General features: G+C 50.9%; 1 protein-coding gene across 1 annotated transcript; it reads left to right on the top strand.

The window, feature by feature from the left end:
* Window positions 1-4,233: 4,233 nt before the first annotated feature.
* On the top strand, window positions 4,234-5,793 carry LOC115948944 (keratin-associated protein 5-5-like; the record flags this gene model as incomplete). Its single annotated transcript, XM_031064845.1, has 3 exons — window positions 4,234-4,467; window positions 4,516-4,630; window positions 4,880-5,793. Coding segments are annotated over 3 exons (1,263 nt in total), but the record flags the coding sequence as incomplete, so codon positions are not given.
* Window positions 5,794-9,940: the final 4,147 nt, after the last annotated feature.

Genomic DNA, 9,940 nt, shown 5'->3' with positions numbered 1-9,940 from the left:
CAGGAATTTCCTCCTGGAAAGGGTGGTCAGGCCTTGGAAAGGGCTGCCCAGGGAGGTTTGGAGTGCCCATCCCTGGAGGTGTCCAAGGAAGGCCTGGAGGTGGCACTCAGTGCCCTGGGCTGGGTGACAAGGTGGGCATCAGGCACAGGTTGGATTTGGTGGTCTTGGGACCTCTTTTCTCTGGGAATTCCGTGCTGATCTGGTGGTATCTCTGTTTTTCTGTGGGTTTGGAATCATGATTTAATCCCTGGAGCCGGAGGAATGCCAAGGAAACGCGAAATCCATGGAAAACGCCTGCAGGGGTGGGAGGAGCACGTGGGGTGAAACAAATCCTTGCCCTGGGCTCAGCAGATGTTGGGGGTTCAGGTTTCCACCTGACCTGTGTGTTCATGTTTCCCCCACGTATTTCTGCTTTCAGAGCCGCTGCTATTTTTGGAACTGAAATAAAATCAAATCCTGCAGGGTTTTGAACATGGAACAGCCTCAATTAACCAATTTCGGCAGTGTAAAATAAGTGAAGGTTTCCCCAGCGTGACACATCCCTCATCACCCATCCCTGGCGTGGGAAACAGCCTGGAATGAGCTGGGTGCTGCAATAGCCACTAAATGACCACTTGGTCAATAAGCAATTGGAATTAGTTATTTATAGGTTCTGGAGAAAATGCTCATTAGAGAGGAATGGGTTAAAAAGGAAAAGTTGAGGTCGGGACAGGGAGCAATGAATGATTCACCTGCCTGGGGGTTCCTGGCCTTGCCAAGAGGTGGCTCAGCCTCACAGGAGCCTGAAAAAAACAATTTTCCTACTCATTCCTGCCCTCCCTGCCGGTGGGAATTGAGTTTGTGAGGTTTCACCGCAGCGGTGGTTTGGTCTTCAAGCAGACACTTTCACTTCCCTGTGCTGCCCCAGCTTCCAATTTCCTGCTCCATCACTGACCATGGCGCATTTTATTTCCTTTTCCAAATCCAGAGAAGCCCGTGAAGTTGATAAGGAGCCTTTCTCCCGTGGATCCAGGCTGGGAATGTTGGGAATGTTGAGAATGTTGAGGTCCCAGAGCCTCTCTCAGGATCTACAGGGGGCTCCAGGGAAGCTGGAGAGGGACTTTTCCTCAGGAACTGCAGGGACAGGACACAGGAAAATTATTTCAGAGTGATGGAGAGGAGTTTTGGGTAGGATAAAATGAAGGAATTGTTCCCTGTGAGGGTGGGGAGGCCTCGAAGAACCACAAACGTTTGGCAAGAGAAATCCTCTTTTCCACTGGCCTGAAGGGACATTTCTGCTCTGCTATGGACACGTCAAATAACTTCAGGCTTATTAATTTCTGTTCTTTACACTTTGATGTAAACAAATTTTAAAATGAAAACAAATTAAAAAATTAAATTCAAATAACGACACCGTGGATTCCACAACCCGGACAAACTGTGAGGAAACCCCCAGGGATTAATGGGGAGGAATTTGCCTCGGGATTGCTTTCCTGGATCTCCAATCCAAACAAACAGAGTTCTGCTCCTCTGGGCATCTTTCAGAGCCTTTCACTCAAAGCAAAATATGATTGCAACATTTTTATGGCCCTAATTTGAATTATTTTCCTTTGCAAAATCGCCGTTGGATCTATGAATCCACCTTGCAGAGCTTTAAACTCCTCTGGTGTTCACATCCGACTGGGACAATGGGATTTTTTTGGCTCACCGGATGAAACCACGCACCAAACCCTTACAAAATCAGCATAAAATGGCCTTGTTTTGGCCAACCCCTCTTCCATCCCCTCCCTGCTCGGGATGTCCCACGTTTCTGATGCTGGAGTTTCTCTGGAGGCTCTGGAATCCCCAGCAGATCACCGGGGGTCAATCGCTAATTAGGACATAATGGGCGGCACCCGGCTCAAGGTCATTAACGCAGCCGAAGCCAATAGGAATTAAGCTCCAAGGGAACTGGAACGTTGACCTTGGGATGGCCTTGCCTGGAGAGGCGGTGACTTCATGGCCCTGTGAATTCCTAGAAGGAGGAGCAGCTCCTCCAATTGTGATGTGGCCGAACGTCAAGAGCAGAACTGAGGGGAAACAGGGTTTGTGTCACCAGGAGCCAGATGGAAGGTTCTGGTGGCCCAAAGTGTCCTCAACGCCCAGAATTGGATGAGAAAACAGCCTAAATCTCCCCTCCCTCACCCCAGCAGAAGTGAGGGGTCTCCAGGGATCCTTCAGCGCTCAGCCCCCGTTTCCACCCCTGGAGGTGACCTCAGACACCAAACATTTCCCCTGACGGGAGAGAGATCATTTTTTAATAAACTCGTGGTTTAATTTGAGATCCTCGAGATGCTCAGGACACATCACGCGGAGCTTTTATGCAAAATAGATATTAACATCCATCATTAATGGCTGATCACAGCGTGATCATTAGCATCAGCGCTAATCGCTGCCAGCGGGTGACTGGGAGCTGAGCGCGGAGTTTTTCCAGAATTAGCATCCGTGGGTGGCTCTTCCATTACTCCAGGGCATCTTGGAATCTGAAAAGAATTGAATAGGAATTTTGCAGATCAAGTCGTGCCGAGCATAAACAGGATGCAAAAACTCCCAGAGTAGTTTTGCATTTTCCTTTTATTTAAATACATCAAAAACGAATTGGAAAAACTCAAGCTCTGATTTGACCCAAAACCAATTCTGAATTTCCACGATGAATTTGCAGTGAAAATGTTTGATATTGGCAAGGTCTTGAGCTCAAGGAGAGTTTGGATAACAACCTCAGGCACAGGGTGGGTTTTTGGGGCTGTGCGGGGCCAGGGGTTGGTCTGGATGGTCGCTGTAGGTCCCTTCCAGCCTGGGATATTCCATGATCCTATTCCCAGGTGTTTTCCCATGCACGGATGGGATAAATCAGCAAGGGATGGGACACCGAGGACTTTCTGGGTTCGCCCTTCTGGTGACCAGAGAGGAGGACTTTGGGCTCCACCATTTCTGCATTCAGAGGCAAAGCACGACACCATGGAATCGCACTTCCTGGAATTCTATTTTAAAAATCATATCAAGGAACAACTGACGTCCAGAAGCTTCTGCACGCCTCTGGAATCCACTGCATCTCAATCTTAATTAGGATTTTTATGTCAATTAATCACCTCCACGCAGCAGCCTTACCATATGCAAAGCGGGCAGAAACAACACCTCCGAGCGTCCCACAAGAATTAACTCGACATTAAAAAATTGTAAAAAATTCACACAACAAATTGATAATAGCCCAAAATTGAAGGGTTGGTCAAAAGCCACGAGGCAAAGACTAAACACATGAAGGCCCATTGGGTGAATAAGTGCAGGCTTAGTGCGTAAATCACGGATTGCTGGGGGGTACCTCATGTCCGGCAGGACAACTCCGACCTCAATAAAAAGGTCTCCAGGTGCCTCTGCTCCTCACACAGCTTCAGCTCTCAGCAAGAACAAGAACGGTGAGTGCTTCCTACCAGAGATCCTTGGTTCTCTTGGTTCTTTGGCTTTGGGCAAGAGGTGGAGTGAGGCTGGGTGGTTGTGTCTGATCTCTGCAGGGCATTGGGCTGGATGGACCTTCAGAGGTGCCTTCCGACCCAAAATGTTCTTTGGCTTTGTGGTTCCATGGGTTTATGGTTCCATGGGGTTGCTGTTCCATGAGTTTGTGATTCCAATGGGTTTTTGATTCCATGGGTTTATGCTTCCATGGGTTTATGGTTCCATGGGTTTTTGGTTCCATGGCTTTGTGATTCCATGGGTTTACTGTTCCATCGGTTTATGGTTCCATGGCTTTGTGATGGAACCTTAAATTACCTGGATTTAAGGTTCCACGGGTTTATGGGTTCCATGGGTTTACTGTTCCACGGGTTTGTGATTCTATGGGTTTTTGATTCCATGGGTTTATGCTTCCATGGGTTTGTGATTCCATGGCTTTATGGTTCCAAGGTTTTGCAATTCCGTTGTTATAACGTTGCGGGGTTCCATGAGCTACAGCTCTCCCTGAAATCCAGATTTTTCTGAGACTGTTGATCTGTTGCCTCTTGGAAAAGATGGACAGAGCACAGTGGAAAATGAGCTGCTTGGGGTGGAAATTCAGGGAGGAGCACAGAACGGGCAGCTGCCAGGAGAGTTCAAATATCTCTGGGACAGAGCAAGAGTTGCTTCGATTCCTGCGAGGATCTTGGGTTTCCAACACAAGACAAACAAACAGGAGATGGGGTGGGATGAGGGCCTGGGCAGGGTGGAAAGATGGGTTGAATCTCAAAGTCCTTTGTGTTGCAGGTCCTCGCTCCGGCCACCCTTCACTCCTCTCCCAACACCATGTGCTCCACTGGATGCTGTTCCACGGGATGCTGCTCTGTCGTGAAGAGCAAGACCGTGTGCTGCACCCCCTGCAAGACTGTGTGCTGCAGCCCATGCAAGACCGTGTGCTGCAGCCCGTGCAAGACTGTGTGCTGCAGCCCATGCAAGACTGTGTGCTGCAGCCCGTGCAAGACTGTGTGCTGCAGTCCCTGCAAGACCGTGTGCTGCTCCCCGTGCCAGCAGTCCTGCTGCTGTGACCCGTGCCAGAAGCCTTGCTGTGACCCGTGCCAGTCTTGTTGTGACCCATGCCAGTCTTGCTGTGACCCATGCCAGAAGCCTTGCTGTGATCCATGCCAGACCTGCTGTGATCCATGCCAGAAGCCTTGCTGTGATCCATGCCAGACCTGCTGTGATCCATGCCAGAAGCCTTGCTGTGATCCATGCCAGACCTGCTGTGATCCATGCCAGAAGCCTTGCTGTGATCCATGCCAGACCTGCTGTGATCCATGCCAGAAGCCTTGCTGTGATCCATGCCAGACCTGCTGTGATCCATGCCAGAAGCCTTGCTGTGATCCATGCCAGACCTGCTGTGATCCATGCCAGAAGCCTTGCTGTGATCCATGCCAGACCTGCTGTGATCCATGCCAGAAGCCTTGCTGTGATCCATGCCAGACCTGCTGTGATCCATGCCAGAAGCCTTGCTGTGATCCATGCCAGTCCTGTTGTGACCCGTGCCAGAAGCCTTGCTGTGACCCGTGCCAGTCTTGTTGTGACCCATGCCAGTCTTGCTGTGACCCATGCCAGAAGCCTTGCTGTGAGCCGTGCAAGACTGTCTGCTGTGACCCGTGCCAGACCTGCTGTGACCCATGCCAGAAGCCTTGCTGTGACCCGTGCCAGTCCTGCTGTGATCCATGCCAGAAGCCTTGCTGTGATCCATGCCAGTCCTGTTGTGACCCGTGCCAGAAGCCTTGCTGTGACCCATGCCAGACCTGTTGTGACCCTTGCCAGAAGCCCTGTTGTGACCCATGCCAGACCTGTTGTGACCCTTGCCAGAAGCCCTGCTGTGACCCGTGCCAGTCCTGTTGTGACCCTTGCCAGAAGCCTTGCTGTGATCCGTGCCAGACCTGCTGTGATCCATGCCAGAAGCCCTGTTGTGACCCATGCCAGTCCTGTTGTGACCCATGCCAGAAGCCTTGCTGTGACCCGTGCCAGTCCTGCTGTGATCCATGCCAGAAGCCTTGCTGTGACCCGTGCCAGTCCTGCTGTGATCCATGCCAGTCCTGTTGTGACCCATGCCAGAAGCCTTGCTGTGACCCGTGCCAGACCTGCTGTGACCCGTGCCAGTCCGTGTGCTGCACCAAGGTGTGCCGCAAGTCCGTGTGCTGTGTCCCCCGGCCCTGCTGCTCTCCCTGCTGCGTGGTGAAGAAGCCCGTGGTGGTTTGCTGCACCCCCGTGAGGAAGTGCTGCACCCCCTGCATCCCCATCCAGCAGTGCTGTGCCAGCCTCAGGAAGACCTGCTGAGCTGCCCCAGATGGCTCTGAAAATGGGCACAAGGAGGTGAAAACCTCCTCATTTGCCTCTGGTTCTCATGGTGATGGAGACAATTCATAGCGATTTTCTTCTTCTTTCCAAGCTTAAGCTGCTGCTTCTTTCTGTCCTTTAGTAATCGACTGTCTTTAATTTTTTTACTATCTTTAATTATTGACTGTCTTGAGTAGGCCTGAATTTATCTCCCATTGTATAAGGCATTAGATATTAGTGGGGTGTTAATTCTCCTCTTGGTGTTGGGAAACCTTTGGTGTCACTGTGACCACTCCTCATTTCCTCTCTTGACTTGTAGACAATAAAACTTGGCATTCAAAACACAACGTTTGGTCTTTTGGTTGTTCTTACATGGCTTTGCCCTTAATTTGTCACCTCGCCCAGGATTTGTCACTTTGCCCAGAATTTTCCATCTTGCCCAGAATTTGTCCCTTTACCCAAAATCTTCCGCCTTGCCCAGGATTTGTCACCTTGCCCAGGATTTTTCACCTTGCCCAGGACTCGTCACCTTGCCCAGAATTTTCCACTTTGCCCAGAATTTACCACCTTGCCCAGTATTTTCCATCTTGCCCAGAATTTTCCACTTTGCCCAGAATTTTCCATCTCGCCCAGGACTTGTCACCTTGCCCAGAATTTTCCACCTTGCCCAGAGCTTGTCCTCATTCCGGCACCATCTGTGCCTTTGGCCAAGGTCCACACATTTGGGACACAAAGAGCTGTCCATGCTCTTGGCACAAATTAAGTCGTGTCTGAAGCAAGCGAAGCATTCCTGATCCTCTGGAATGGGTGCCCAGAGGAGCTGTGGTTGCCCCCGGATCCCTGGAATTGTCCAAGGCCAGGTTGGAGGGTTTGGAGCAGCCTGGGACAGTGGGAGGTGTCTCATGGCAAGCGGAGGAAGGGGATGAGCTTTAAAGCCCTTACCAGCCCAAACCTTGATTCCTTCTCGCCCTTCCTGAGAGTTCGCCTCACTCAGATTTTACTACAGAACGGAAAGCTGAAGTAATTAAAACTCAGAGGGTGGGGACTGAGAGAGGTGTAACTGCATCGTCTGAAAACACAGCACTCCGTAAATCAGAGACTCCTCCAATATCCTGACCTGGAAAGGATCCACCAGGATCATGGAGCCCAACTCCCGCCCCTACATAGACACCCCAAAATCCCACCCTGTCCCTGAGAGCATTATCCAAATGCTCCTGGAGCTCTGGCACCCTTGGGGCAAAGCCCATTCCTTGGGGAGGCTGGTGAGTGCCCCACCACCCTCTGGGGGAAGAACTTTCCAGAAATATCCAACCTAGCCCTTCCCTGGCGCAGCTCCAGCCATTCCCTCAGGTCCTGCCCCCCGTCCCAGAGCAGAGATGGGAGCTGCCCCTCGGGAGGAAGTTGTGGACAGCTCTGAGATGCACAGGAGCTCATCCCTGACCTCAGAAGGGACATTCCAATAGGAATACCAGGAGGAATTCACTACTCACTGGACAGCAGGCAGCATCTTCTTCCCACCACCGTCTTCCAAAAAGAAAAGCTTAGAAACCCCCAGAAATCACTGAATTTTTACGGGAGCAGAGCGTTTCAGCCGCGCATTCCGAGCCAGGAATGAAACCTGGGGTTGGCATCCAACCTAAAAGCCTCATTCCTAAAATAGCAAACCCGTGAGTCAACGATACCTTCCCTCCCTGGCTGGGACTTTCTTTGCTATTAAAATGCAGGACTCAGCTGGGAATTGCAGGTCTGGAGAAAATGCCCGGAGCTCTGGCTTGATTTGCTTCCTGCAGCCTTCACACGCCACATCTGCACTAAAATCATCTTCTCTACGTGTTTGACTCTCTGGAAACATTGCTTGGGTCTTCAGGAGGGTTTTTATTTATTGTAAATCAGGCGGGAGGTTATCCCAGATCAGAACATTCAATAAAGAGCTTTTTCTTTAGGAAATCTTGTGAATATCCATAATATTAATTCCATCTTTGAATCACAGAATCGTGGGGTGGGCTGGGTTGGAAGGGATGTCAAAAACCACCTCGTTCCAACACCCCTGCCATGGACAGGGACACCTGCAGCTAGGCCAGAGCTCCATCCAACGTGGCCTTACCCCACACTGGAAAAGCTGCAGGAACAGACTCCCAAAAATCTCAAACTCACAGAACCACCGTGAAAGTTTCCAAAAAACATCACAGGATGGTGCGTGGCCTATAAAAGGAACTTTGTGTGGATGTTATTTCTGACCCAAACTCAGGTTAAATAGTGTTGAACAGCAGGGAAAATGCTCTAAATGCTGACAGTGGTCGGGTGGCTTAGCTTGGAGAAGAGGCAGGTTTGGATGGGATATTGGGAAGAAATCCTTCCCTGTGAGGGTGGCGATGCCCTGGCACAGGATATTCCATGGGTGTCCCATCCCTGGAAGTGTCCAAGGCCAGGCTGGATGGGGCTTGAAGCAACCTGGGATAGTGGAAGCTGTCCCTGCCCATCCAGGAGGGTTGGACTGGATGATTTTGGGGTTTCTTGCAACCCAAATCATTCGGTATTTCTATGATTACAATACCAGGATCATCTTGGCCAACAGGACAGCAATAAAACCCGATAAAAATGCGATGAATGATTGATTCAAGGGAGATGTTTGAGGGTTTACACAAGGAGGACGTTGCTTCCTGCAGGCAACTCTTGGTTGTTATTGAGCGACCAAAACAATGTCCTCCCCTGGGGACAATTCCAGAGGGGACACCCGACGTCACAGGAGGTCGTGCTCACATCCTGGAAAGGCAGATCCTGTCCCAGTCACCAGGGATCACCTGCCACCACGTCAGCCTCACAGTCAGAGTCTCCTGGATGTGAGGGCATCCTCTTTTTGCCATGAATTGGTGCTGCCTCAGCATCCTGGAATTCTCATCTGTTACCGGAGGCCCCTCTCATCACGTGGAGGCACCATCGACCTCTTCCAACGTGGAGCTGTCCCCGCTCTGCGTGTGTACACAGTTCCTCATGTGAACACTCAAACGTGATCACCACAGGTCTCCTCAGCGCCAGAAACCTTTGGGATAATCTCAGAAAATGGGGTGCGTGGAACCAACACGGGGAAAAACCCTCCCGTGCGCACTGCTGCTTTGAAAGCTGCTTCATTTAGACTCAACCCATCCATTCCATGGGTGAAAACGAAAAAAAAATCTTAATACAACAAAAATTACAAAACAGGGAGTGTGAGGAACCCAGCACTCTGAAGGGAGGCCCAAGAGCAAGACTGAGAAAGGGGAAATTTCAGCCTAAACTTTGACCACAGGGGCAGGGAATAAAAGGATTCCCATTGATCAGAAATTTTCACCGGCCCCCAGAGATCCTGGCCAAGGGCAGAGGGGACACATGAGCAATGACAGCTCCAAGTTCCAGGCATGGTTGTCCCACTGCTTCAGCGCCTGGCTCCCCCCAGGCACATTGTGAAGCGTCCCTGTGTCCCAAGGTCATTCCTTGGGAAGGGATGGGAATACCTCAGAGCTCCCTCCCTCCCTCCCTCCGGTTGCCATTAACGCAAATCCATTAGAAAATTTGCATCTGTTGTTTCCTCTGGAGGAGTAATTATGGGGCACAATTGAGGTGGTGAGCAAACAGAAGGAGGCAGAGATTAAACACCGGAGGAGGAAGACACGTGAGCGGGGACCCCGGGTGATCCACGGGGTCGGAATTGCCAAGGGATGCCTCATTTCCAGGGGAGGAGGCTTTGGAGCGTATAAAAGGCTCCCCCAGCCCAGGGGTCTTCATTCGATCATCTCCACTTCTCCTCTCCTCTCTCCACTGCTCAGCAGGGTAAGTTGGACTTTGCTACTTGTCTTTGCTTTGGGTTTCCCTGGGCTTCCCCAGGGTTTTCTGGGCTGTCTGGTTTGGGACTGGACACCGCAGAAGATTTTGGGATCACAGGTTGGTTTTGGGGACCAGAGATTGGTTTTGGGCTGCGTTTTGGATTGGTTTTGGATTCTCCCTGGCAGAACCAGTGCTGGACAAAATGCCAGACGCACAGGAGTCTGTCCTGGGGTTCAGCACACCAGGCACCTCCCTGGCCAGTTTGGGATGGATTTGGGGATAAGAAAGCTTTAAGCTGCCTCAACCTGTGGGATATTCAAGCAGAGAAAAAGACAAACCCTCTCTT

Source organism: Geospiza fortis, unplaced genomic scaffold (genome assembly GCF_000277835.1).
Source record: "Geospiza fortis unplaced genomic scaffold, GeoFor_1.0 scaffold375, whole genome shotgun sequence".
NCBI classification, from domain to species: Eukaryota; Metazoa; Chordata; class Aves; order Passeriformes; family Thraupidae; genus Geospiza; species Geospiza fortis.
This window is presented reverse-complemented; position numbering and strand designations above follow the sequence as displayed.